Genomic DNA, 24,172 nt, shown 5'->3' with positions numbered 1-24,172 from the left:
AACATAATTGCACTCCCTTTATGTCACGATAACCGGGTTTTGTCAGTTTTTCTCATTGTCGTTAAAAATTGAATGGCGACTCCTATATTACTAGTCAATTGGGTGTATACTCACAGGAAATCCAATTACACTTGATTGAATAAAAAGAATCGTCACACCCACGAGGGACAAGGTCACACATTAGCCTCGCGCTTTTTCGACCCCCTCACAAATGGCCACTGCTACGACGGTTATTTCAATATTTGCTTCACAATTAGACTGGAACCAAAGAGAAGGATCAACAAAATTCCTGCAAGAAATTTTGGATTGTACTAATTGCCATAGTAGCCAGGTTAATCTCAAATGAGTTGTCTGCACCCAAACACTACGAGGTATCAAACCACACACACAACGATATAGCACCCAAACACTCCTACGATGTACTAAGCACCCAATCTAAATACACATCTAATTAACATATACAGTTATGAAAATAAATAATCCATTACAATCTTTAGTGAAGACTATTGTTTACCGCTAGTCCATATTTCCACTACGTTGAAAATGATAAGAATGGGCAAATGTCACAAAAGATACTCAAGATCATAGTAAAAATCATAATTACAAAACCAAACACCGTCATTACACATGGAGCTATTATAGCTAACAAGGAGGCAGTACATTATGTTAGGCCACATATGACCTTTAAGCAGCAATTTGTCGCCACGAAGCATGTAAACTTTCATGATCTCCAAGCCATCTGGCCATGCGGGGCACACAAATCCTCATCCATCAGGTCCTCTCCCTTATATATGTCAACCAGTAAGCTTAAGTAAAGACGAATATCTTCGCCATCAGCATCGTCCCCGGGTTTTGGGTCGGATACACAACCATCAAACACAATAGCCTCAATTTTGATATCTTCTTTTTCATGAAACTTGCATCGGAGCCTTACAAATTGCTCACATGGGCAGTTTTCAACAGAAAATATATTGGAACTTGCGGGAGGCTGCATATTCGGATAAAAAAAGGTTACATAAGATTAAAAAGCTAAATACCAGCCAACTACTTTCAACAACTGTGATAATGGAAAGAGGGTGAGTGTACAGTTGGATATGTAAGGAAAAGGTAAAGGCTTTAAGGACTAATGTTCCCCAGGATTTCCAACTTATGGGTGAAATGCTATTTCATAAACTGGTTCATGATTTATTTTTTAGTTTAAACTTTCAACCCAAATTATATGTGAAAGTTATTCCGATAAAAATCCGTCAACATTCAACATTAATCTCCATTTTTTTTGAAGCCACATTATTCTCCTAAGTCCTAATACATCATTTGTCAAATTTGCTATCATCAGTCGTCATTTGTCAACCCCAATCACAGTTATGCAGTGCGACAACATTGCCATATTGATAACATAGCAACTATACTTCTAAATGTCGACTCTGCAAGACAAAAAAAATAGCTTCTCAAAACAAGAAACTTTATAAATAATACCAGGATGCAAAACAACAACATATCTAAGTCATTGTAATACAAGTCTACTTTACTATCACATCTTTGTTGTAGGAGAGTCTAACCTGTGAAGCCACCTTCATTATGAATATGGGTGATCTAGGAACTTCACCCTGGACTGCTTGAACATCCCCCTTAATTACTTCGTCGTCGTTATGAACCTAAAAAGGAAAAAGCCCATGTGTCTGCATTAAATTCCGTGGGAAGGGCAGTAGTTGAAAATGTATCAGGGGACTTTAAGTCTTTAACTATTACTATTTCTAGTCATTTTCTCATAATTAAGTCTACATATACATCCATTTTAAAAGACTTGAAAAACCGAGAAGTTGCTACTTGTCTCTCTATTGTACATCATCACCAAGAGCGAACACACCTTTCTTATTCCTTTCCCTCCACCACCCCAAGAAGCCTTAATCATAGCAGGATATAACCAACAATTTGGTAGCTAGAAATTTCTTCCTATGTGGTAAAAAGATAGGCTGTATTATATATGTCATAAGAAATTGTATCTAGGCAACTCTCTGCAGGAAGTCTTACGGTCTTACCTAAAAGATAGAGATTCATGTGATGACCAAACTCCCAACAATTAGAAAATTTGTGAAGACTGTAAGAAACATGATACATACATGAGAATCACTCGATGGAAGAGTCAGATATCTGCAGCTTGAGCAATCTAGTATGAACCAATTTTATCTCCAAGAGCGGTCATAGATACAGCATGGGGTCCTAGAAATACAATCCTCTTCGCAGTAAGTGCATTTTGCAGCTCAGGTATCTCGAACGTGTGACCCCAACCAGGCCAAACAACGTCAACATGTGTGACTTCTGCCATCTGAGAGAATACAGAAAAGATAAAAGTTCTACTCACAAACTTTGACCATCGTTTCCTAAATTCCATGTTTTTAAAGTAAGTTTTTCACTTGACAAACAAACATTTATCATATTAAAGTGAACCAAACATAATAATCAGTGGTCAAGAATTTTCATTTTTCTTAAAACTTGACTAATGTCTATTTTCATAATACATAATTTATTAGAAATTATTATGAGAAACTCCACATAGAATATGGACTTTCTAGAAAAAAGAAAGAAAGAAGAGATATACAATCTAAATTGTCAAATATCACACAAAGCATAATCTTTCTCATGGATGAACAACAGTTTAAATAGTACACAATAATCTATTAACTCAACTCTAATAACGTAACCTAACTCTACACATATTAGGATAATAATGTTAGTAGTATAATGTAACTCTAACTCTATCTCAACATAACCCAGTAACCCAGAAATCATTAAAATTGAAGGTATTGACATACCGGATTTCAATAACCACATACCACATACCACATACCACATACTAAAGCATGAGCAAAACTAAGTTGAAATTCGATGAAAAAAGAACAACCCAAATCTAACCCCTAAACCCAGAAATCATTGATATTGAAGGTGCAACTACAATTGACATACCATATTTAAATCACCCTAAACCCTAACTCTACACATATAAGGATAATTAATCATGTTAGTAGTATAATGTAACTCTAACTCTATCTCAACATAACCCCTAAACCCATCAATCATTAAAATCGAAGGTATTGACATACAAAATTTCAATCACCAAATACCACATATGAGTGAAATTAAGTTGAAATTCAATTCAATAACACAAGAACAACCCTAATCTAACCCTTAAACCCATAAATCATTAATATCGGAGGTGCAACTACAATTGACATACCAGATTTCAATCATCACATACTACATACTAAATCATGAGCAAAATTAACTTGAAATTCGATCACAATATGTAATTCGCACCTAGATTCGCTTACCTAAATGGAAGATTTGTCTCCTTCCACACGTCTGACGGCTCTCCTTCGACTGGCTGTCAGAAATATGGAAGGAGACAAATCTTCCAATGTGTCCTTCAAGTAGTAAAAACGCCATTAAATAGAAAGAAGAAAGATCATAGATGATAGATGGTGAATAAGAACAAACCCTTGCAGAAACCGAATGAATGGATTCAGAGGGGAGAGAAAGACGTATCACGGTGAGGGAGAAATAAAGGTGCAGAAAGGTGGAGGAAAAATCCACCGTGAAGAAAAAGTGGAGGAAGAAGCCACAGTTAAGAAAGGAAGGTAGTCATAACTGAATGTTGTAGAAAGGAAATGCTAGCTGGAACCATGGGAGCAATTGAGTCAGCAATAAATAAGGGCATTTTTGCCTTCACACTATTCTTAAGAGAAATGTTATTTTTTTGTGCAGGTTTTTAAGGGTGTTATGGGTATTAATGAAAAAATTATTTGCCATCTTTTGGATTTTTAAAGGGTAGAGATTTGTTTTTATAATAATGGATCTCCTTTTCTTTTTCTTAATAGCAACGTTTGATGTTTCACACTTCACAGTAATGTATAGATTTAACCAATAATATCTTGAGTTGGAGGTACAATACAAATTAGCTATTAGTATGCATTAATTCAAATGAGATACCGGTCTAATGGTAAAGACGGAGGGAATGTGCACGATAATCTCAGGTTTATTTCTCCTCCTCCAATTGTAATTTGTATTGTTTTTGTGCTCATCACACACTCTAAAGAAAATTATTAATCCGTTGCTCGATCATTTTATTTACTGTTTTAAATATTACTACCTATTAATTTAATGTAACGTTTACCAGTTATTGAAGGAAATAATGCCCTTGGTCCAAGTATGCATTCAATGTTAAGTCTAATAAATGCGGTTCAGTATTAATTAATTATACAAGTTGATAATTCAGTGAGATCAAGTGAACTGTATGCCTAGCTAGAGGCCGCTTCAGTTCAAGTGGAATTAATAATATTAATCCACAGCTTACTCTTGACTGAACCCATAGGGTCACACAAATAGTACGTGAACGGGTCAAGTATTTAAGTGAATTAAATACTCCATTTATGGATATTCGGAATAGACGGATCTCGGTTCCAGTGGGAGCTGAAATATATCGTCAAAAGGCAAATTATGAATACTCCGGAAACGATGATATTGCCGAAAACGGAAATATGGATCGTATCGGAAATATAAATATTATCCAAGTCGTAGATGTTGCCGGAAACGGAAACATGGTACGTATCGGAAAATATTATTGGAAATGGAAATATTTCCGGAATCGGAAAAATTGTCGGAAACATAAATGTTGTCGGAATCGGAAATATTATCGGAATCAGAAATAAATTCCGGAATCGGAAATATTAAATATTTGTTCGAAACGGAAATTATTTCCGGAATCGGAAATATTTAATATTGTTCGAATCGGAAATGAATTCCGGAATCGGAAAATTAATCGAAAGCGCGTCGTACGAAATAAACATCGGACGAGCTTGCTAGACGCAAGGCCCAACACAAAGCTAGGCCCGCGCCTAGCGAAGCCCGCTCAAGCGCAGTAGGCGAGCAAGCAGCCCGCCAAGCATGCAAGGCCCAGCCAAGCAACGAAGCAAGGTCAGGCCCAGCAAGCGGCAAGGCCAGCAGGCTGGCGCGCCCTTCGTGGGCCGCGTACCAGCTGCTGGGCCGAGCTAACCTACCGCGCGCGCGAGCAGGCCCCTTGCGGGCTGTTCGTGTGTGTCGTTGTGTTCGTGCGTGTTTCGAATCCTTAAGTGTTTAGGATTTATCCGATTAGAATATTTTTCTGAAACTACTAGAATTAGTTGTTATGCAAAACACTAAAACTAATAGATTTAATTTGAATCTAATTCTAATAGAATTAGATAAGTTGAATCCTAGTAGGTTTCTAGTTCCGATAATCCTACCCTATAAATAGGTGATGGCAATCACAAATTATAATACATCAATTCAAGTATTCATATAGTTTTAAGTTAAAAACTAAAGTTAATAATTTGCCACACAATTATAAACGAATAACATAATACCTTAGGCTAAATTCTAGTTAATTGAATCTAAGGCGGATCCGAACGTGTTGTGGACTATCTACAGAGGGACTACACTTGGAGTCCTAAACTTGTTCTTGTTCGGTTTGGGAGCAGCTAGGGAAGGCAAGCTTCGAATGTATGCATCCTAAATTATGCTAATTGTTATGTGGCAATTAATTTGGATTCCTGGCTTTATGGCTTTTCCGCATGAAATATATGTTTTATATTTGTCATAACCTAACAGTTATGCACAAGACGTCTCCAATATTGTAAGTTTGTAACTTTTCCACACCCCCTATAACAATGCTTGGTATAACTTTACTTTCTTACAAGAATTCACATTTTCCTTATTACTAGCCCGTTTGTTGAACGGGCCATAAAACTAGTTTTCCTTAAAAACAATAAAAAAATCACGTCATGAACCATCAACATACCCATCCCAAATTAAATTATGCACCTGACATGTGTCACTCCCCCTCTCGCACCTTCTATCTCCTTGTTGTTACACCACATCAAACTTTCACCCAAAATCAGTTGTATTCCATTCGTTACGAGCTGACGGCATACTTAATTCATCAATTACCACAAATTAACCTACATTATTGTTAATTGCAACTAAGATTAGTAAAAAAAAATTAAACTTTTAACGATACCAATTGAAATAAGTAATCGGTTTTTTTTTATTATATTTGTAAATTAAAATAAGTAGCAACCTATCACATAGGATATATAATGGGTTGTTTACCTGCTGGACCTATTAAAAGCAAATGGATTTTTTTTTCCGACATGTCAAACTTCAATTCATAAACGAAAGAAAAAAAATAGTTCACACATTAATTAAGAAGAAAAGAACACCTAAATTTATCATGTGAAAAGTATATGCTACCTCTGTTTTTTATTGGTTTAAGAAATCGCATTTCTATTGCAAGTATATGCTATCCATCAGAGTAGGAAGCCAAAGAATCGCAAGAAACTAAGAAAATGATTGAGATTCTCAACTTGTGTCTCATTAGTTTAATTAATTTGTTTTATATTATTAGAACATATGGTATTTACGATGGTTTTTAATATTGGTTTAAGAGGTAAACATAATTGGCGAAAATTAACGGGTGAAATATCTTTGAGATACCCATCAACGAAACATTTGGCAGTGTAACAAAAAAATTTAATTGCTTTAGTTCCGTTATTTAAGAGGTGTTGCTACTCATCCATGAACCCATAACCTCTCATATGTTAATGCTAAGTTTTATCCATTACTCCAACGATACAATTTGTGTCTCTGAAACAATTAAAAATGAGAAAAAAAAAATCTTTTGAATATATAAAAATTTAATGCCTCAAATTTATGTACTACGTATTTGTGTAACAATTTATGATAACAATTTGTTTCTTAATTTTTATTCTTTTACTAATCAAATTATATCTTTTCTAGAAATTTATTTATTAAACCAAAAAACATTAAATTAACAGAGAAATAAATAGAAAAGAAAAATAATGTTGCACTTTCTTTTAGCTAATTATCAAATGTGTTTTTTTTCCTCTAAAATGTATTTCGACTTTGTAACTTATTATACAATTGCAACCTAAAAGTTTTTATAAGTAAAGTAGTACCAAAAAAAAAATATAGTTTACACAAATAAAGAAAATTTCTCAAAAACTTAGATCACCGATTGTTGGCTAACCAACTTAATCCTAAAACTGCATATATAATGAAATTCATATTATTCTCAAACTGCATATATATAAAGAAATTTATAAGTAAATTTGAAATGAATAAAAAAAATCAAACCATATGCAACACTCCGTGGCATCACCTGAGCCACTAACTAGTTGAATTCTATTTTCTAATGGCTTTCTTTAATACACAAACATCAAAACATAAATAATAATATATTAACTAATTATTTATAATTTAATGATTATTTTATAAATATATAGTCCAATTAATTGCCGAATTTCAATTGGATGATGAGGATTTAAGGACAAAATCTCATCTTTTGGTCAAAAACAAACTAAATTCATATGGTCAAACGACATGTTGGTGAGTTCCGGCTACGTTTATTGCAACAATGACGAAATTAGTTAGGGAAAAAAAAATTAGTTACCAAATGGTGGTTGAATTCAGTCATATAACCATCCGTGTACGGGATCAAAGCATAAGTGGACATGCCCTATGAACCGAATAAGTCTTTTCACTCTTTTTTAATTATCATTGTTCCGTCATGTTCCCTTAACTACTTCATGGGTATATTGAACCTAAGAATATTAGAACCCCGTAAACAAGGTAAAGATATATTTTTAAAAAAAATATATGTTAACATTTCTTTTCCAATAAAAAACAATGATATAAAAAATTTATATCAGTATAATATTCAAATCTGAAAAATTGAAAATTATCTAATAAAGTCTTGAGATTTTTGATAAATCGAGCAATTTATTTTCAGTTAAGGAGTTTTTTTTTTTTTTTTTGCTACAAAATATACATTTTTCAATATTAGTGTAACATTTGTATTTCATATAATGTTTTTATTACTAATAAATCAAATTACTCTAAGATTTAGTTTTAAATTGGCTTACTTGAGGTCTTCAATTACATGAAACCATTTACGAAGTTACATAAAATCATTTACGAAATACATACAAAAAAAAAAAATCAACTATAAATGCAAGTATAAAAATTTTAAAATAATATTTTAGTTAAAAATATTTATCTTAAACAAATTGTCACTAATGAAATCTTAATATAATTTTTTTTATTGTTTTGCTTCATACTAGTATTAAGTAAGATTAAATATCTAATTAAATAAAAAAATCAACATCGACCCTAGCCAATAACAAGTCATTTAATTATAAATTTAGTTCATTTCACTTCATATTTTTAATTGTTATTGGGTTACTGAGAGAAACTTGGGTGCTTTTGCGCAAAAACTTTGGTATTCCTCAGAGAGTACGATAACATGTCGATTAAAATCAAGTAAAATCCAATTTAAGAATAAAATGTAATTATTTATGTATCGTAGTATTGATAATAATTAATAATGTATCTTAATTGCAGATAGGATTTGTTAAAACGTCAAGCCCCAAATTTACCAAAAAAATCAAGTCAAGAATTGAAACTACCTCAGAAAGGAAAAAAGCCAAGAAACTACCTCAGAGTAGGAATGAAGCCAAAAAACTACTTCGGCATGTCAAGGTTCAATTCGTAAACGAAAAGAAAAAAAATAGTTCGCACATTAATTAAGAAAAAAAGAATACATAAATTTATCATATGAAAAGTATATGCCACCTCCATTTTTTTTATTGGTTACACTTTAATTTTTGTTGTTAAAAATCGTAAATTCTCGTTATTACAAATATCAAATAATACTCTTGACATGTTGTCGATTCCTATCAATATGCGTTTTCAAAATATCAAAAAATAAAATTCATATGTAATTTGATATATTAACGGTCAAACGTGTACATTGGAGACCATTAAACAAAGTATAACCATATAAAAACGGAGGGAATAGTTAGGTTCACAATATATACGCAGTACTTCGTATATAAAAAAAATCTCCACGCTTTCGTAATTTTATGATGCCTACAAATATGCTTTAGAAAAATTTGTTTTGCACATAATGTTTCATACGAAGTACTACATTTTAAGCAAACAACTACCTTAAAATGAGTTTTAGTATGGAAAAAAAAAACAATGTACTGTTGTTATTTGCCAAAAAAAAAAAAAAAAAACAATGTACTTTTGTTTATGAATATTTCCATTCTCTTAAAATCAGTACACATCACAAAACATTACTTTTGACATGGCATAATTATCAGAAATTAACAACAGAAACTTCCCTATTGATGATTACACAATATAGTCCTCAATTGTCTACAAAGTTACACATACTCCTAATTACACCATGATTACCAGTTAAAACTCCTGCATATGACAACTTTAAAAAAGCGGAAGTAAATTCTTGAAAGAAATCGTCGTCATTAGCAGCAAAATGCTCCACAATTCCTGCAGTTTTAATGTTTAGGGGTAACTCTGCATCAATCCTTAGCACACCTCGGCGCTGCAAGGAGTTCTGGTAATACAAATTGTCAAATATAAATGTTGAAGGATCATTAAACACAAAACTTGTATTCTGAGATAAGGGTGTAAACTCAGGACAACTGAATTTCAGGAGTGCTTCAAATCTGGGATCCATGCTGCTTGCTTTGGCGTTAGATGGCATGTACAATCGGTCCATGATGTTTAAGCAATGTGTGATTCCTAAAGTATGTGACCCTGCAATCATAACTTTGTAGTTATATTATATGTTGAACAATTGATAAAACTTTTACTTATTTTGTTGAAGCAAACCAGGCCAGAAAATGTATACCCATAATAGCAACTGTTTCCTGGGTAGTCATCCCAAGCTTGGCAAAAAGGCTAAGGGTATCATCAACTCCAATATCAGATGAAGGGAGGGAAGCATCAGCAACTTCAGAGCTTGAAGCAGAGAGTGAATCTCTCCTACCTAAAGGAACTTTGATCCTTGGACCCCCGGAAATAGCCACTGATTCTCTTGCAGCCAACACTATAATGTCAGCACAAGAGACTTGTCCAGGACATTCTATTTCAAGCCTTGATTTTATTTGATTAATCAATTCCCTCTTTCGAATACCAAAGTTCTTTTTTGCTCCCAACTCTGATGGCTTTGAGGGGGCCGAGTCTGAAACATCGATCAGAATCGATGCATCACAACCCTGCACAAAAGAAATATAAACATTTGTGTTAGATAACCTCATGCATGCCAAGCTGTATAGTGCATGCAAACTTGAAAAAGTATACCTTGGACATAAATGTATTCATAATAAACCTCTATAAGTGAAGCTTAAGGAGGAATAATATACATGTAAGAACCTATGAAGCAATAACCTTGACAAACAGAAAGAGTGTTAAAGTATCCTTAAAAGTAGAACAAAGATAGATAGTAGAATCAGGTTTAGTAATGTATCGAACAAAACTGTTGAAAAGTAACACAGTTACAAGTATGGCCTTGTTACTGAATTCGAGGGAAGGAAGACAGAAGACAGAGAGAAAGAGTACCTGAACTTGGCAGTCATGGAACATGAGCCTAAGCAGAGCAGGTGCAGTAGTGGGATCAGTAATAAAGACAGGATTAAGGGCAGCTCTTACAGTATCTTCGAGTTGAGGGCAAGTTTTGTCATAAAAGTTATAAGAAAGACCTTTAGGAACAGGATTGGTAGCACTAGCTGCATAAACAAGAATGATTAGAATAAATGGTAGGATAACTTCACCCATATTATTCCTAGGTTTGCACTAACTTAGTCCAAATTTCAGGAGTGGACTGTTAGGTTGGGATTAGATATGGGGTTTGGGGGTGTATTTATAACCCCAGAAGATGCAAAAAGTAAAGGGATTGACTTTCAGAAAAAAATGGAATGACATTATTTTACGGTTAGTTGTTCTAGGTTAAAACCATAGTTTAGTTATCTTCCTTAATCTTGTCCTAGGTTCAATACAGTAGAAAATCCTATTTCTTGTATTCAGTTAGGACAATATTTATTCAAACAAACTTGTCAATTGTTCTAACCAATTTGATGTGCACGTTTCAATACAATATATAGGCTACAGGTTATGCACGGACCATTTGCATTAAGTAATATTAGTCCTATATGTACGCGGTTAAATCAATTCCATATCATTCATACAACTTTGAAATAAGTTCTAATAACATGTACGGAGTATTAGCTAGCATAAACTACATGCATGTCTAGTACGAAGTACTTGTAATGTAACAACAAAAAGTAATAAAATTTATTCTAGTTACACAGCTGTTGATTATACTATTTATTCATGAGACAGGGCGGTTTGAGAATAATTATTTAAATGCAAAATTCTTAAAACACCCGAGAAATGTTAACCCCATATTTGAATTTGTCTTAAACACCACCACACATATTATACATCCGAGTGTATCTAGCATGGCTGTCATTTCATATTGCTCAAATAAAGGGATGAAGTACCTTTCCCCTTCTGGAGATAAATGCTGTAAATTTCCTTTGATTACATGTACATGCAGTACATTTGTAAACCTGCCACATGATCTGAAGAAATCTGATATACATTTCTTACCAAAATTACATCACAATAATATAATGTTAGACAATTGAAAGCAGAAATAACAGTAGGTAATGCATACTATCTTAAGAAAAGCTGACATTTCTAATGGAACCACATCCTTTCTCTTTTACCAAGTATTTTACTCCATCCGTCCCAATTTAATCGCCGCACCAAGAGAGAGTAATAAAATATTAGTGGGTCTATACCAAAAAAGGGAGTGTGACAATTAAGTTGGGACGGACATAAAAGAAAAGTGTGACGATTAAATTTGGAAGGAGGCCGGGAGTATAATGCAAGAAATGTTTTTATGGTAAATATTACTAATAACATCTGTAACATTAATATTAGTTGCAGACATCAGAGACTCAACAATATATTAATCTAGCATTACCCAAATAAGCTATTTCTAACTATCTGCCTTCTGTTTTTTCCTTGTTTCTTTGTGGTTTAATTTAATTTTTAGTCTTCCTTACGACATTATTCTTAAGGACATTCTGTAGTATTGAAAATCCGAATCTGTAACGAAATTATGCTACTTTAAACATACGATGGGCAAAACTTATATGAGACAATCTCAAGATAATTAATTTGAGATCAAGATGACTTTCTTTTAGTTATTCTAAAGGGGGAGATGTCCGGAGTATTACTTTACGACATCTCACTAGTCACAAGTTCACCACACATTATTATGAAGCGGTCTCTCACCAGAGACTTGATCAAAATGATAAAACATCATGCTTAATAATCAGCTCACTATTTTCAGGAAAAATCAAAATAGCAAATCATTCAGTTCTTTTCACCTCACTAGTTTAAACTATGTGTCAATAAAATTATCTTACATAATACTTTACGTTGTATTCAGCCTTAACCAAACAAGCTCTTTGCGGTAAGAAGATCAGAAAAAATAATATTATTACACAACGGAAGCATGTAAGAGCAGTCAGTATACAGTAAATATTGTTTTTCAACACATTGAACAAAGCAACCAGTCAATGACATAGTTTAAATTTTCTCCCACGAATCATGTTACTAATGCCAGTGCAAACATTCCGAAATCTGAGCAAATAAATCATAAAAGAAATCCAGAATGGCTAAAATTCATTTATCACAAACCACAGCTAAGAATCAATCACCTCTTTCTGGTAACAAACAGTATGACTATAAAAGGGTTGGTATGTCTGTCAAATACTACTTTATGTGGTATACTGCTCCTTCATTTTTTTTCATTTCAACCATGCAATTTATTAACTGACCATTTCCCTAAATGTAAGACATAAATATGGATCTATGACTGTTAGTACTACAACTAAGCAGAAGGGAACTACACAATTCTCTCTTAGTGGTCCTCAAAAGTTCTTCCCTCTATCACTATTCCCATGTTTTCAAGAGGTTTCCTTAGATGGTAAAAACATGACCCACAGTAGCCTTTCAGCAGAAAAAAAAATGTAAACTCTGTTCTCTTCAAATTACCATAATACCATTAATAGCTGAATGGAGTGATAACTGAAAAGGACTTCTAACAACTAAATTACAATTTTGGATCAGTAATTACAACATTCTGTATTCTTACTTCCTAAAATAGGGCACAGAGATTTTCCTAAGGAACGAGAATCTGTAATCAGCCAAATACTACAAAGCGAATATGTGTGCAACTGTTTTCTTCAGACTTTGTAAATGTGAGGTGAAAAACAAGATGAAGCATCATAGAAAGTCTAATATTCTACGGAAGATCAGAGCTCCTTTTTTTATGAAACTCGGGAAAAAATGTCTGCATCTGATTATGTTAAGTTCATCCAATAACAAAAATATATACGACCAAAACATATATATATATATATATATATATATATATATATATATATATATATATAGCAAAATATAAGGTTAGCATGTTAACCATATGCATATTAATGTCTGGTCACGAGTAATCAAAAAGATTATGCCACATGAGAGTACGCAGGATACAAAGTCGTTCAGCAAGTATATTGTACAAGGAAAGGAGCCGGTTTCATTCTATTTAGAAGATGAATAGTAAATAACTAAATAAGTAATAACACAAAAAAGTCCACAGATGTCCAAAAGGCCAAAACTACAACTCTTATATCTATAATATTACACCCAAAATCTGGATAAGGGAGGATAACCCATTTTGTAAAATGTCTGTAAGCAGAAGTTTCTAGGTAAATGACTAAATTGCGCACCTGGATTAGATGATATCACTATGTGAAACATCCTCAGGACAAATGAATTAACACAAGGAACAAAACACGCCCAGGATCGCCTTATCAAACATGCTCAACGATAGTGAATATCAATGCTGACTTGCTAACTCCTTTCAAGAAACTTAAGTTAGACATGCAGCTGATTAAACCGTGTCACTGTAGGGTTATATGCTGATGTAGGACTGTAGAGAAGTCGAAAGCAGAGACAACCCAGCATATCCCGTAGTAGCTGACATACCCAATATGTCTTGGCAGGTACATGAGAAACTTTTACTTCATCAGATTCAATAGTAGATATGGACACATAACGTCACTTTCGCCAATCAGGAAACCTTGGTCAAAGAAAGCACATGGACAATTGATTTCCCAAAATCCCAACAAAGCCACTTGACACCAAGGACAGCTATGGAGAAGCCAATTGAGAAACAGGCGCAGATCATGATCAACACAGTGGAGATTTTATAAGACTGAATGTGTATGGACATGTATAGGTCCCGACCTGACATCATGAACAGCATAAAAGGTTAACAAAGATTTACAATGGAAAGGTATTGTATTTTACTTATTACATGCTACTATTAGGTTGGAACCCTTATTTATATTAATGATTATATCCAGTCATTTTAAGGTCCGGCTTATCCAGAATATAAAATTCAAGATAATTACATAGCATTTCATGCACAAGGCCATAACGGTAGACCTAGATGAGATGTAGAATGTAGGGAGGTTAAGCAAAAGAATTAGAAACGAAGGTAGTAAAATGATGGTCAGAACTTGGTTCATTTTCATGAAAAAAAAGGCACGATACATGGATATAGATCACGTTCATTAGGAAACTGATACTCCAACAGAAGGATGCATGTACCTCAAAATCAATCAGTAGCTGTGGATGCCTGCACACAAACATAGCAGCTGGACTTTGTGTATTAGCATTATTCTCCCCATTTATCAAGAAAAACTTGTGCAAGAATAACCATCAAACTCTTCCTGAGATTCAGGCACATGATCTGATTTGAGCTGACACTTCAAACCCTCCAACATGCAGAAAACCTCATTCATTCTGGAGTTGGCAGTGTCATCTGCTTTAAAGCTGATGACTTCATTCCCTATCTCAATCCAGCTGTATCCAGGATTTGTTTGGAGCTCTGTGTCCTTCATCATTTTCCACACTTTGGCAACCTGGTCCCACATCCCTACTCTTGCATACAACTTTGCAAGCTGCATATGGGTGGCTGCACATGAAGGCTCTAGTTCAAGCCTGTTCTCAGCAGCCTCTATTCCAATCCAAACATTATCGTGAAGCCTACAAGAAGAAAGAAGTGAGCCCCATATGACAGCATTGGGTTTTATTGGCATGTCCAAAATAAAATTCCGGCCCTCATCAACTAGGCCAGCTCGACCAAGAAGATCAACAATGCATGAGTAATGACCCAAATCAGGCTCCACACAATACTCTATCATTGAATTAAAATACATATGCCCTTGTTTAACAAGACCAGCATGACGACATGATGAGAGAACACCTAGGAATGTAATACAATCAGGCTTCATTTTCTGCCTTTTCATCTCCTCAAAGAGATCAATAGCTTTCCATGCTAGTCCATGCAACGCATAGCCCGAAATCATGGAATTCCATGAAACAATATCTTTATCATGCATTGATTCAAATACACAAAAAGCATCTTCGATATTACCACACTTGCAATACATTGAGACAAGAGCGTTGGCAACATGTAAATATGAATAAAACCCCGATAGAAATGCCAGACAATGAGCACTTTTTCCTTGTCTAAGAGAGCCATTACCTACACACGCACTCAAGAGACTTGTTAATGTATAATCATTAGGTTTAAGAGATGAATGTCTCATTTGGCTATAAAGCTCCAAACAGGCGTCTACTTGGTATTTCTGCGCAAATCCAGAAATAAAAGCAGTCCATGATACAACATTTCTCAAAGGCATCTCCTCAAACACCATAGAAGCAGAGCGTAATTCCCCGCACTTTGAGTACATGCTAATTAAAGAACTTGCAACATAAACGTTCATAGACAACCCATCTCTGATAGCTAAGCACTGGAGCTGAGTCCCACAATGAAGATTTCCTGTATACCCACAAACACTTAGCGCATGTGGAAGCACTGCAACATCAATTCTCAACCCTTCCCTGTGTAATTCAAAAACTTCTGATACTACATCATCCTTGAAAGAGAAAGAAGGAAGCACTTGATCAGATGGAATTTGGTGTCTGGAACATGGAATTCCAAAGTCATTGGGTGATTTTACTTCACTAATACGCTTTGAATGAGTTTGTATTAAGTCCTGAATAAGTTGAAGATGGCCATGTTGATTGTTAACATGAGTGGATTTTGGAGAGACAAGATTCACAATTCTCAGTGCCTTATTTAGACTTTTGATATCACTATCTTGTTTCAGTCTATGAGTAGTGTAGCTTCTGGATAGAAAAAGTGTCTGCAAAATGGTTAAATACGTTGTGGATTTGAAGAACTTCCTTTTACACTTCCAATAGCACCCGAAAAGATTCCTGATGTTCATCCTAAGCAAAAATAACCAGTCCCATATTTTGCTCCCTCACCAGCAGAGAGCTAAAATCACTGAAATCTTGCACCAAGAAATAAAGCTTGACTTTGTTAGCTCACTAAGTGTGCATTATCAGGTACAGGAACAAATATTAAAAAATCTAACAAGTAGGCAAGTAACGATAAAATGTGACATTGGTTAAGACTTAAGACAAACACATATGTTTTATCAAAAAAATGCACATATAATTAGCAACAGAAAAGGATGCAGATGAATCTGATAATATTAGCTGAGTAAGTTCTTTTCCGTCAGCGCTTTCTTTAGACATCTCTATGTTTGAAACTAGGGATGAAAGTTTTCATGAGCAAACTCGAATTGTTTATTTCTACTTTATTAAACATTTGGAAAGATTGACATAAATAGACTTAACTATGGACCATTGTACTAAAATAAACTGAAGAATGAACACAAAACAAACCAATACAATTGTTGTTAACAAAAATGGGATTAATAAATCCAACTTGTGTTCGGATGACAATTTCATAAAGTAGTAATCTTTGTGGGATGTTTTGACTAGTGCTTTTTCTTCCCTCAAATTATACTGGGGACATCATTTAACCCATACACATTACCAAAAAAGAAAGCGATTACAGCAAAATTTCATAACCATCTAAGCAAAATACAAGTATAAAGGATCATCGTATCTGCATTGTTTCATACTTTCATACGGGCATTTTAACAAACAGTTAGCGTGCAGTGCACTACCGTAATTCATACAAGCGATACACAGTAAACGGGATCATCGTGTTTCCATTGTTATACTTCATTGATGCATTTCAACAAACATGTAGCGTGCATGACGCGAATCCGTAGCATTACAGTAGTACAAGAACATAAAATTTAAAAATCGATCGGCAAATTTTGCCGCAAATCAACTGAATTTGTAAAGATTTGAAATATAATAGGATTATACAAAGTGTATAAGAGTAAAGTTACCAATAGATATGATGGTTGATATACTCTAATAGACAAAGCAGCAGTGGCACTGTGGCAAACTGGCAGCGCGAGCGATCGTTCTAGTACTGCTATTGCAATGCTTGAGGTCGAGGCAAAGGAACCCTATTACGTTAGTACTTTTTTTGGCAAGTTAAAGCCTTAAAGGGCATAAGTAGAGCTGTCAAAACGGTTATTCGAGTCGGATCCGGGTCTGGTCATCTCGGATCTCGAGTCATTAACTTATCGGGTTGTGTCGGGTCATTTTATCACCGGGTACAGGTCGGGTTCAGGTCGGGTTCAGGTCGGGTTTGGTCAGGTTGAAAATTTGTCGGGTCATATCGGGTTATTTTTTCATTTCGGTTTAGGTCGGGTTCAGGTCGGGTCTTTTTTTAGCCGGGTACAATTATGGGTTCGGGTCTTAAGGAGTCGGGTCAATTTCAGATCGAATAATTACCGGGTCGGTTAAAATTCAGGTCGGTTTCACTATTGGACACGGGTTAAGACCGGGTACGATAGCTATCAGGATTAGTCAAGTTTTAACCTTATAAGTTAACTTTTATAAATTTGGTTAAATTTGGTTTAACGCTTTTCACTTGTTCTAGATTAGGTAATTATAAAAAAATATATTAACTTGATTTAAGTTATTATTTAGTTAGGTCAATGACAAATCGGGTTATCAACAGGTCGCGTAGATTCAGGTAATGGGTTGTCACGAATTGAGTCAATAACAAGTTTCATCGGGTTAAAATCGGTTTCGGGTTGACATCGGGTCGGGTGTTGAATCGGGTTCGGGTCATTTTTCGGTCGAGTAAGCTGACTCAGCTTTGTTATCGGTTATATTTCGCTCGTGTATCAGGTTCGGGTCCGGGTCATGCATTAACGGGTCGAAATCGGTCGTCGGTTTTAACGGGTTGGCTACGGTCGGGTTACGAGTTTCCTATTTTAACAAAATTTCGGGTCTCGGGTCGGTTCCTGCTAATATAGTACTATGTGGGTTAATGATTGAGTAGTTAGGAATACATATACTTCGTATTCGTTCTCGTTAAACAAAACATATATTTTTTCTCGTACAAAAAAGGAACATACGTTTGTTTAATTAAATAGATTAGGCGCGTTGCTCGTATTTAGGCTTACGTACGAAAATTCGGTACAACACGACAAAACAGGTTAACTTGAGTGAAATTAGGCTCAGATACGAAGTCCCGACACAACCCAACACTAGAGATTGGACTGTGTCTGGGTTGTCTTTCAATATTTTTTTGGCACGACACGACCCTATACAAAATAGTAAGCTTGGCGTGGGAGGATTCCATTCAAACCCAAAACACGCAGGCTCGACATAAAACACGGCTCGACACAACCCACAACCATCTTTACGTGTAGCTGTATAGAGCAAAGGTAAGGACTACAGGGGTACTCATTCTTCGTATCACAAAGTGAATGTACCACCTTTAGCCTCAAATTAATAAAAACTTCACAATAACCATTGAAATTCCAAAGCAAAAATATAGAGCCAACAGATAATAAATATAACCCCCCACTAAAAAATCTCTGGTAACATTCCAATATAGAAAATCCTCTTTCCTTTTATTACGGGCTACCAAATCTAAACACAAAAATTCTCTTAATAACAATTTACTACACAATTCCCTTTGATTTGTCCCCTTTCCTACATCCCCTCCCCCCAAAAGAACTTCTCATTAGAAATAACAATGTATTTACAAGCTACCAACATTTTGAATGCATTGGCAATCATCTGCGTATTTCTTGTTTCTAATGTCAACTTTGGTGAAGGATCACATGCACATACCATTCATAAGAACGTCATTGATGGTCCTATCTTAGCTCAAAAAATCGGCGGGAATCGCACCATTGTAGTCGATATCAATGGCAATGGAGACTTTAAAACCGTCCAAGCTGCAATCGATTCTGTTCCCGAAGGGAATTCAAATTGGATAAATATCGAACTTTCAAAAGGAATTTTCAGGTCTCTTGTCATACATGTTCTTAGCGTACATTATGCATAAATCGTTGTAATTAACCCGTACCAAAAAAAAATATGCTTCAAATAACATACATCGTATGGTTCACCCTTAAGGCTAATCCGAATTCGGGGCAAGTTTTGGGTGATTAGGTTCCAGTCCCCTCCTAATTGTTGTTGCGGGGGATCGACACACGTTGTCCCTACCCAGTTCAGTCTCAATCACCACTGAACCAACAAGCAATTGGTTTAAATTCAAAATTTATAATCATGCATCTCTTCTTTATTCTATAAGGAAACTATTGAGGATATGGTGTCCCCTCTATGAAATTTCTATTATACTTTTATAATATTTATATAAAATATCACGCATGCATCACGTGTATAAATACATGTTATAGGAATCAACACAAGTAATATGAAATATAATTTATTTATTTTAGTTTATTCTCAATAATTACATTGTATGCTTAACAAGAATGTGTTTTTTTTTAATTAACAGGGAGAAAGTGCACATACCTCATACAAAACCTAAGATATTCTTGAGAGGAAATGGAAAAGGTAGGACCTACATTGTTTGGTCTCATAGTTCTGTCAACAACATTGAGTCTGCAACTTTCAAGGTTGAAGCTCCAAATTTTGTTGCATTTGGAATAAGTTTCAAGGTAATGCCACTTTTTAACTTTTTGTTGCGCCTGAACAAAAAATCCTGAATATAGTCGCAGAAGGCAATGCTCATGTATTTTAAATGGATGTGGGTAGGGACATGCCGCGCTGGTTGAGCCCATGGGCCTTAGTCTGAATGGGCTTAGTCCACACCAAGCCCATTTAAGGGGTTGGACTGGGCCACAAAATTTTAAAATGCAGTCCGGGCACGGCCCAAATCCACTGTCTATCGGGGCAAGTCGAGTCATCGTGCTTAAGCCAAATTTTACTCAATTTATCGTAAATGTGCCCAGACCGTTGGCCTATGGCCCACGACTTTGTGCTGGTTTCTAACCATGCTTTTTTCATGTTGGGTCGTGCCTCAGACCCGCCCGACTAAGTACCATCTTTAACGATTTTATAATTACTAGTTCTAACACAATCTTGTTGTATACATAGAATGATGCTCCAACTGGGGAAGCATACACGTCACAAAATCAATCAGTTGCAGCATACGTAGCATCAGACACGGCTGCATTCTATCACTGTGGATTTTTCAGCACTCACAACACTCTCTATGATTCAAAGGGTAGTCATTACTATCAAGGATGTTACATTCAAGGTTCCATCGACTTTATCTTTGGTCGTGCTAGATCCATTTTTCATGTACGTATTATCTCATATTATTCTCTATTTTGATATTCATTTGTCCGTCCACACGAGAATAACACCTAATTATAAGAAATGACCACAATCAGTGATTGTTTGAATTATTAGGCATGACGTACGTTACAGATTTCACCTAGACGTACATTATTAGGCATGACCTTTAGCTATAATACACATCACACGTAATAATTATATCACTTAATTGTTCCTCCGATCCACACGACGAGAACACCTTAACGCAAGAAATGACCAAAATTAGCGATTGTTTGAATTATTAGGCACATGGAGTACGAAGAAATATTTTCGGATATCAGATATGTGCTTGCAAATACATATCATAACAAAAGACAAAATAGAAAAAATGACAAAAAATAAATTAAATGGTACTTTTTTAAACAAAAATTGTACTTTTTTTTAACAAAATGGGACTTTTTTCTACAGAATGGTACTTCCTATTTTGTCTTTTAGCTGATATGTGTGTTGCCATACATATCTGATATGCGAAAAAACAACCTTCATAACGTACATTGTCTTACTTTGTTTCTCTATATATATTTTGTAGGAGTGTGAGATCTTTGTGTTGGTCGACCGGAGGATAAAGATCCATGGGTCAATCACAGCACAAAACAGGGAAAGTGAAAATGAAAAAAGTGGTTATGTATTCAACAAATCAAAGATTTACGGCACAGATCAAGTTTATCTGGGTAGAGCTAAAGGTGCTTATTCAAGGGTGCTCTTTGCAAATTCTTACTTGTCTGGAACTGTTACTTCTGAAGGATGGACTAATTGGAGTTATGATGGCTCCACTGAGTAAGTGTCATTCTTCTTATTTCAAACATGTATTTATTTTATTTGCTTATCAATTGTTTTGTACAAGGACCATATTTGGCAAAAGTAGGGAGCATGTTTGGCAAAAGTAGTTGTTATATTAGCAATCAGTTGTTGTAATAGTTGTCGGATGACGTTGAATGTATATATTTAGGGATATAGGGGGTGTTTGATTACGAGAGGTTTGGAGAAAAATGAGATTTTGAGGTGCATTAGAGGTTTGAGTGTTTGACTATTATTTCTAAAATTCGTTAGTGTTTGGTTATACGGTAGGAGGTTTGGAAGAGAGTTTTGGGATGAGAAATATAATTTTGAAAAATATTAATATAGGAGTTTTTTCAACTAAAGGTTTAAAGAAGGTGTAAAATGACAAATTTGTCCCATTATTGGATAAAGTAACAACTCTTACCTACCTACTTCATTTTACTTCAATGTCCTTAATGATCATTCACACATTAAACCGCTAATAACTAACAGCTAATTTACCAAACACTTTATACGTACAATCAAATGAAAAGCAAGTATCATGGCGAGGAAGTAAAAACCCCGGTCTGTTATGTTTTTGTAAAAACATAACAGCAAAAACAATTCAATGAAATGGTACATGCATGTTTTAATCGAAATGTTACATGTTTTAATCGAAATGGTACATGTTTTAATCGAAATGGCACTTTATTTTTAATGAAATTGTACTCTTTTTAACGAAATGGTACATGTTTTCATCGAAATGGTACTCTTTTTTAATGAATGTTACTTTTTTCAAAAGAAATGGTGCATGTTTGGCGCTGTGATGTGTTTGCTCATACATCACAGCATGCCGCCTCTCCACCCTCGTATCATGGCCTCATTAAATTCGCTAATTCAACAAGCTAATCAAACCAACCTACTCATCGGCGTTGAATAATATTTTTGTGTACGAACTTACTCGTGTTATATGATTTGATAAAAATGGAATTTTTTGTTTGAATGTAACAGCAACATATTTTTTGCGGAGTATGCATGTCATGGACCTGGATCAACCACAGGTGACCGAGTTTCATGGAGTCGTCGTCTGAGCGACGAAGAAGCGGCTCCTTTTCTCACCATAGACTTCATTGATGGCAAGCAATGGGTACCAGCATGGTTGGATTGATCAAGTTTTTTCATTCATTAGTAGATCGAGCTTGAAATGAGAGGATTCCATGCTTAAAAATATATGTATATGTAATGTAATACACGTACTAATATACTAAACGATGAGGGTCTTCTAGTACTTTTTCTTTTCTTCTTGCCATTGCAAAAAAAACAAAATTAAAAATTTGGTTCAATGTCATTCGAGCTTCATGCTTACTCTACGTTCTTTTATTTGTTTTATTGGAAAGTTAGAATTTTGGTTGTTTACTTATCTTGTTTTAAGCTTAAATTTCCAGCTACTCCGTATATAAGATCATTCCTATGTTATATTGTCATGATATACTACATATGTCAATTTTTATAAACCCTTCACGGTTAACAATAATTAAAACTAGTGTGTAGTTCAGATGATGTCTTGAGTTTCTACATTGAATAATATATTTTGATTTGGCTTGAATAATTTTCTCTCCTTAATAGTAGTTCATAATAAACATTCATTATTCCAAATTATATACTTCGTACTTATGTGGAATAAATATCCTGATAATACTTCTACCTTACATCTTGTTGGTCTCTTATTCTCAAGCGTTAATATGCGAAATTTTTGTACGCATATTTCTTAATAAGATCACATGTCGTGTTTCTGGTGAGAGGAGATTACACACGACACATATATTTTGTTAGAAATGCATTCTAATATATTAGTATAGATTACAAGTTCATTTGGATGCTAATAGGATAGATGTTGCATCAAAAACTACTTACTACTCCGTAGCTAGTAAATTTGAAGTTAGAACATAGAACATTCTTTTAACCGGACACAAAATGAGTATTTTGCCGAAATGATCATTTTATAGGTTATTTTCCTTCTTAAATTCCACCCATTCTGATTTCCCAAAATGACGAGGACTTATTTTATTTTATTTACACATCCTATTAAAAAAATTGTTACTCTTTGAAAAGAGGATATTTTTTCTCTTACAATTTTTAATTAGGTTAAGTTTTATTCACATGATCTATTTTCACTTATATTTTCTTATTTTAATTTATAAAAACATAAAAAATGATTTGAGTTGTAAATTGTATTTGGTAATTTTTTTTTAAGGTAAAGTTAGTTCATAAATAAAATAGTTATACGACATTTATAATGGAAATAAAAACTAATAAATACAAAACAATGTGGTTCAAACGAAATTCTAATCCGGAAAAACCACGATCATCGTGGATGAGATCTGTCAATGATGAATACCGTCTTTTACATCGCTGTTTGATGCAGCCTTCAACAAGGGGGTCTTTCGATCTGTTGTAGTTTTGAGATTGATTAAACTCGATTCAATTGATTGTAAACGTAGGTCTGACATCTGTTGCAAGTTGTAACACCGTACCAATCTTCATCAATAAATCAATTTTTCCTACTAAATTAAAAGATAGCCCAAACTCGATAAAATCCAATAAATGGGTAAAGAAATTCTCCAATAGAGAGATAATGAAGTTTTTATTCGGAACATGAATGGGGTGTTTGGTAAATGGCTTTTAGCTAGGTTTTTCAATGGTTTTTGGTTTTTGGCTTTTTAATCTAGTCAAACTGCCAGAAAATGTGTTTGGTAATTGGTTCAGCGTTTCCGCCATAAATGAAAAGCTAGTGTTACTAGATTTTTGGGGT

At 34.5% G+C, this 24,172-nt stretch overlaps 3 protein-coding genes and 1 long non-coding RNA gene across 9 annotated transcripts; 1 reads left to right on the top strand and 3 right to left on the bottom strand.

The window, feature by feature from the left end:
• Positions 1-436: 436 nt before the first annotated feature.
• Positions 437-3,708, bottom strand: LOC110801490 (uncharacterized). 3 transcript variants are annotated; one of them, XR_002536925.2, is made up of 4 exons: positions 3,316-3,708; positions 2,121-2,326; positions 1,560-1,655; positions 437-988 (listed from the first exon to the last, which is right to left on the bottom strand). It is a non-coding gene; the product is annotated as an uncharacterized lncRNA (long non-coding RNA). The 3 variants fall into 3 exon arrangements; XR_002536924.2 differs by having other exon boundaries at positions 3,330-3,707; XR_002536926.2 differs by having other exon boundaries at positions 3,496-3,707.
• A 5,417-nt stretch (positions 3,709-9,125) lies between these two features.
• On the bottom strand, positions 9,126-11,370 carry LOC110801469 (peroxidase 29). Of its 2 annotated transcripts, none has more exons than XM_056838756.1 (3): positions 10,480-11,370; positions 9,770-10,136; positions 9,126-9,687 (listed from the first exon to the last, which is right to left on the bottom strand). In XM_056838756.1, exons 1-3 carry the CDS (start codon positions 10,693-10,695, stop codon positions 9,266-9,268), a joined length of 1,005 nt encoding a protein of 334 aa, XP_056694734.1. In that variant the 5' UTR covers positions 10,696-11,370; the 3' UTR covers positions 9,126-9,265. The 2 variants fall into 2 exon arrangements, with proteins under 2 accessions (XP_056694734.1, XP_021862527.1); XM_022006835.2 differs by having other exon boundaries at positions 9,128-9,675; positions 10,480-11,349.
• LOC110801491 (pentatricopeptide repeat-containing protein At2g37320) lies at positions 10,509-17,425 on the bottom strand. Of its 3 annotated transcripts, XM_056838755.1 has the most exons (5): positions 17,274-17,425; positions 14,605-16,351; positions 13,719-14,238; positions 11,421-11,489; positions 10,509-10,646 (listed from the first exon to the last, which is right to left on the bottom strand). In XM_056838755.1, exon 2 carries the CDS (start codon positions 16,290-16,292, stop codon positions 14,688-14,690), a length of 1,605 nt encoding a protein of 534 aa, XP_056694733.1. In that variant the 5' UTR covers positions 16,293-16,351; positions 17,274-17,425; the 3' UTR covers positions 10,509-10,646; positions 11,421-11,489; positions 13,719-14,238; positions 14,605-14,687. The 3 variants fall into 3 exon arrangements, with proteins under 3 accessions (XP_056694733.1, XP_021862551.1, XP_021862552.1); XM_022006859.2 differs by lacking the exons at positions 10,509-10,646; positions 11,421-11,489 and having other exon boundaries at positions 13,418-14,238; XM_022006860.2 differs by lacking the exons at positions 10,509-10,646; positions 11,421-11,489 and having other exon boundaries at positions 13,418-14,238; positions 14,605-16,358; positions 17,274-17,415.
• A 1,490-nt stretch (positions 17,426-18,915) lies between these two features.
• On the top strand, positions 18,916-22,725 carry LOC110801482 (probable pectinesterase 67). Its single transcript, XM_022006849.2, has 5 exons — positions 18,916-19,260; positions 19,757-19,919; positions 20,359-20,565; positions 21,131-21,378; positions 22,372-22,725. Exons 1-5 carry the CDS (start codon positions 18,986-18,988, stop codon positions 22,526-22,528), a joined length of 1,050 nt encoding a protein of 349 aa, XP_021862541.1. The 5' UTR covers positions 18,916-18,985; the 3' UTR covers positions 22,529-22,725.
• Positions 22,726-24,172: the final 1,447 nt, after the last annotated feature.

This window comes from Spinacia oleracea, chromosome 3 (genome assembly GCF_020520425.1).
Source record: "Spinacia oleracea cultivar Varoflay chromosome 3, BTI_SOV_V1, whole genome shotgun sequence".
NCBI classification, from domain to species: domain Eukaryota; kingdom Viridiplantae; phylum Streptophyta; class Magnoliopsida; order Caryophyllales; family Amaranthaceae; genus Spinacia; species Spinacia oleracea.
The sequence above is the reverse complement of the archived record's forward strand: the minus strand, read 5'-3'. Positions and strand labels throughout refer to the sequence as shown.

What these genes read in the sequence shown, in the direction of transcription:
- LOC110801491 (XM_056838755.1), bottom strand. Translation starts at nt 16,292, where the DNA reads ATGAACATCAGGAATCTTTTCGGGTGCTATTGGAAGTGTAAAAGGAAG.
- LOC110801469 (XM_056838756.1), bottom strand. Translation starts at nt 10,695, where the DNA reads ATGGGTGAAGTTATCCTACCATTTATTCTAATCATTCTTGTTTATGCA. An exon ending in TCCATGACTGCCAAGTTCAG is followed by an intron (nt 10,137 to 10,479) that starts GTACTCTTTCTC and finishes TCTTTTGTGCAG; the next exon opens with GGTTGTGATGCATCGATTCT. An exon ending in GGAAACAGTTGCTATTATGG is followed by an intron (nt 9,688 to 9,769) that starts GTATACATTTTC and finishes ATAACTACAAAG; the next exon opens with TTATGATTGCAGGGTCACAT.
- LOC110801482 (XM_022006849.2), top strand. Translation starts at nt 18,986, where the DNA reads ATGTATTTACAAGCTACCAACATTTTGAATGCATTGGCAATCATCTGC. An exon ending in CTTTCAAAAGGAATTTTCAG is followed by an intron (nt 19,261 to 19,756) that starts GTCTCTTGTCAT and finishes TTTAATTAACAG; the next exon opens with GGAGAAAGTGCACATACCTC. An exon ending in GTGCTAGATCCATTTTTCAT is followed by an intron (nt 20,566 to 21,130) that starts GTACGTATTATC and finishes TATATTTTGTAG; the next exon opens with GAGTGTGAGATCTTTGTGTT.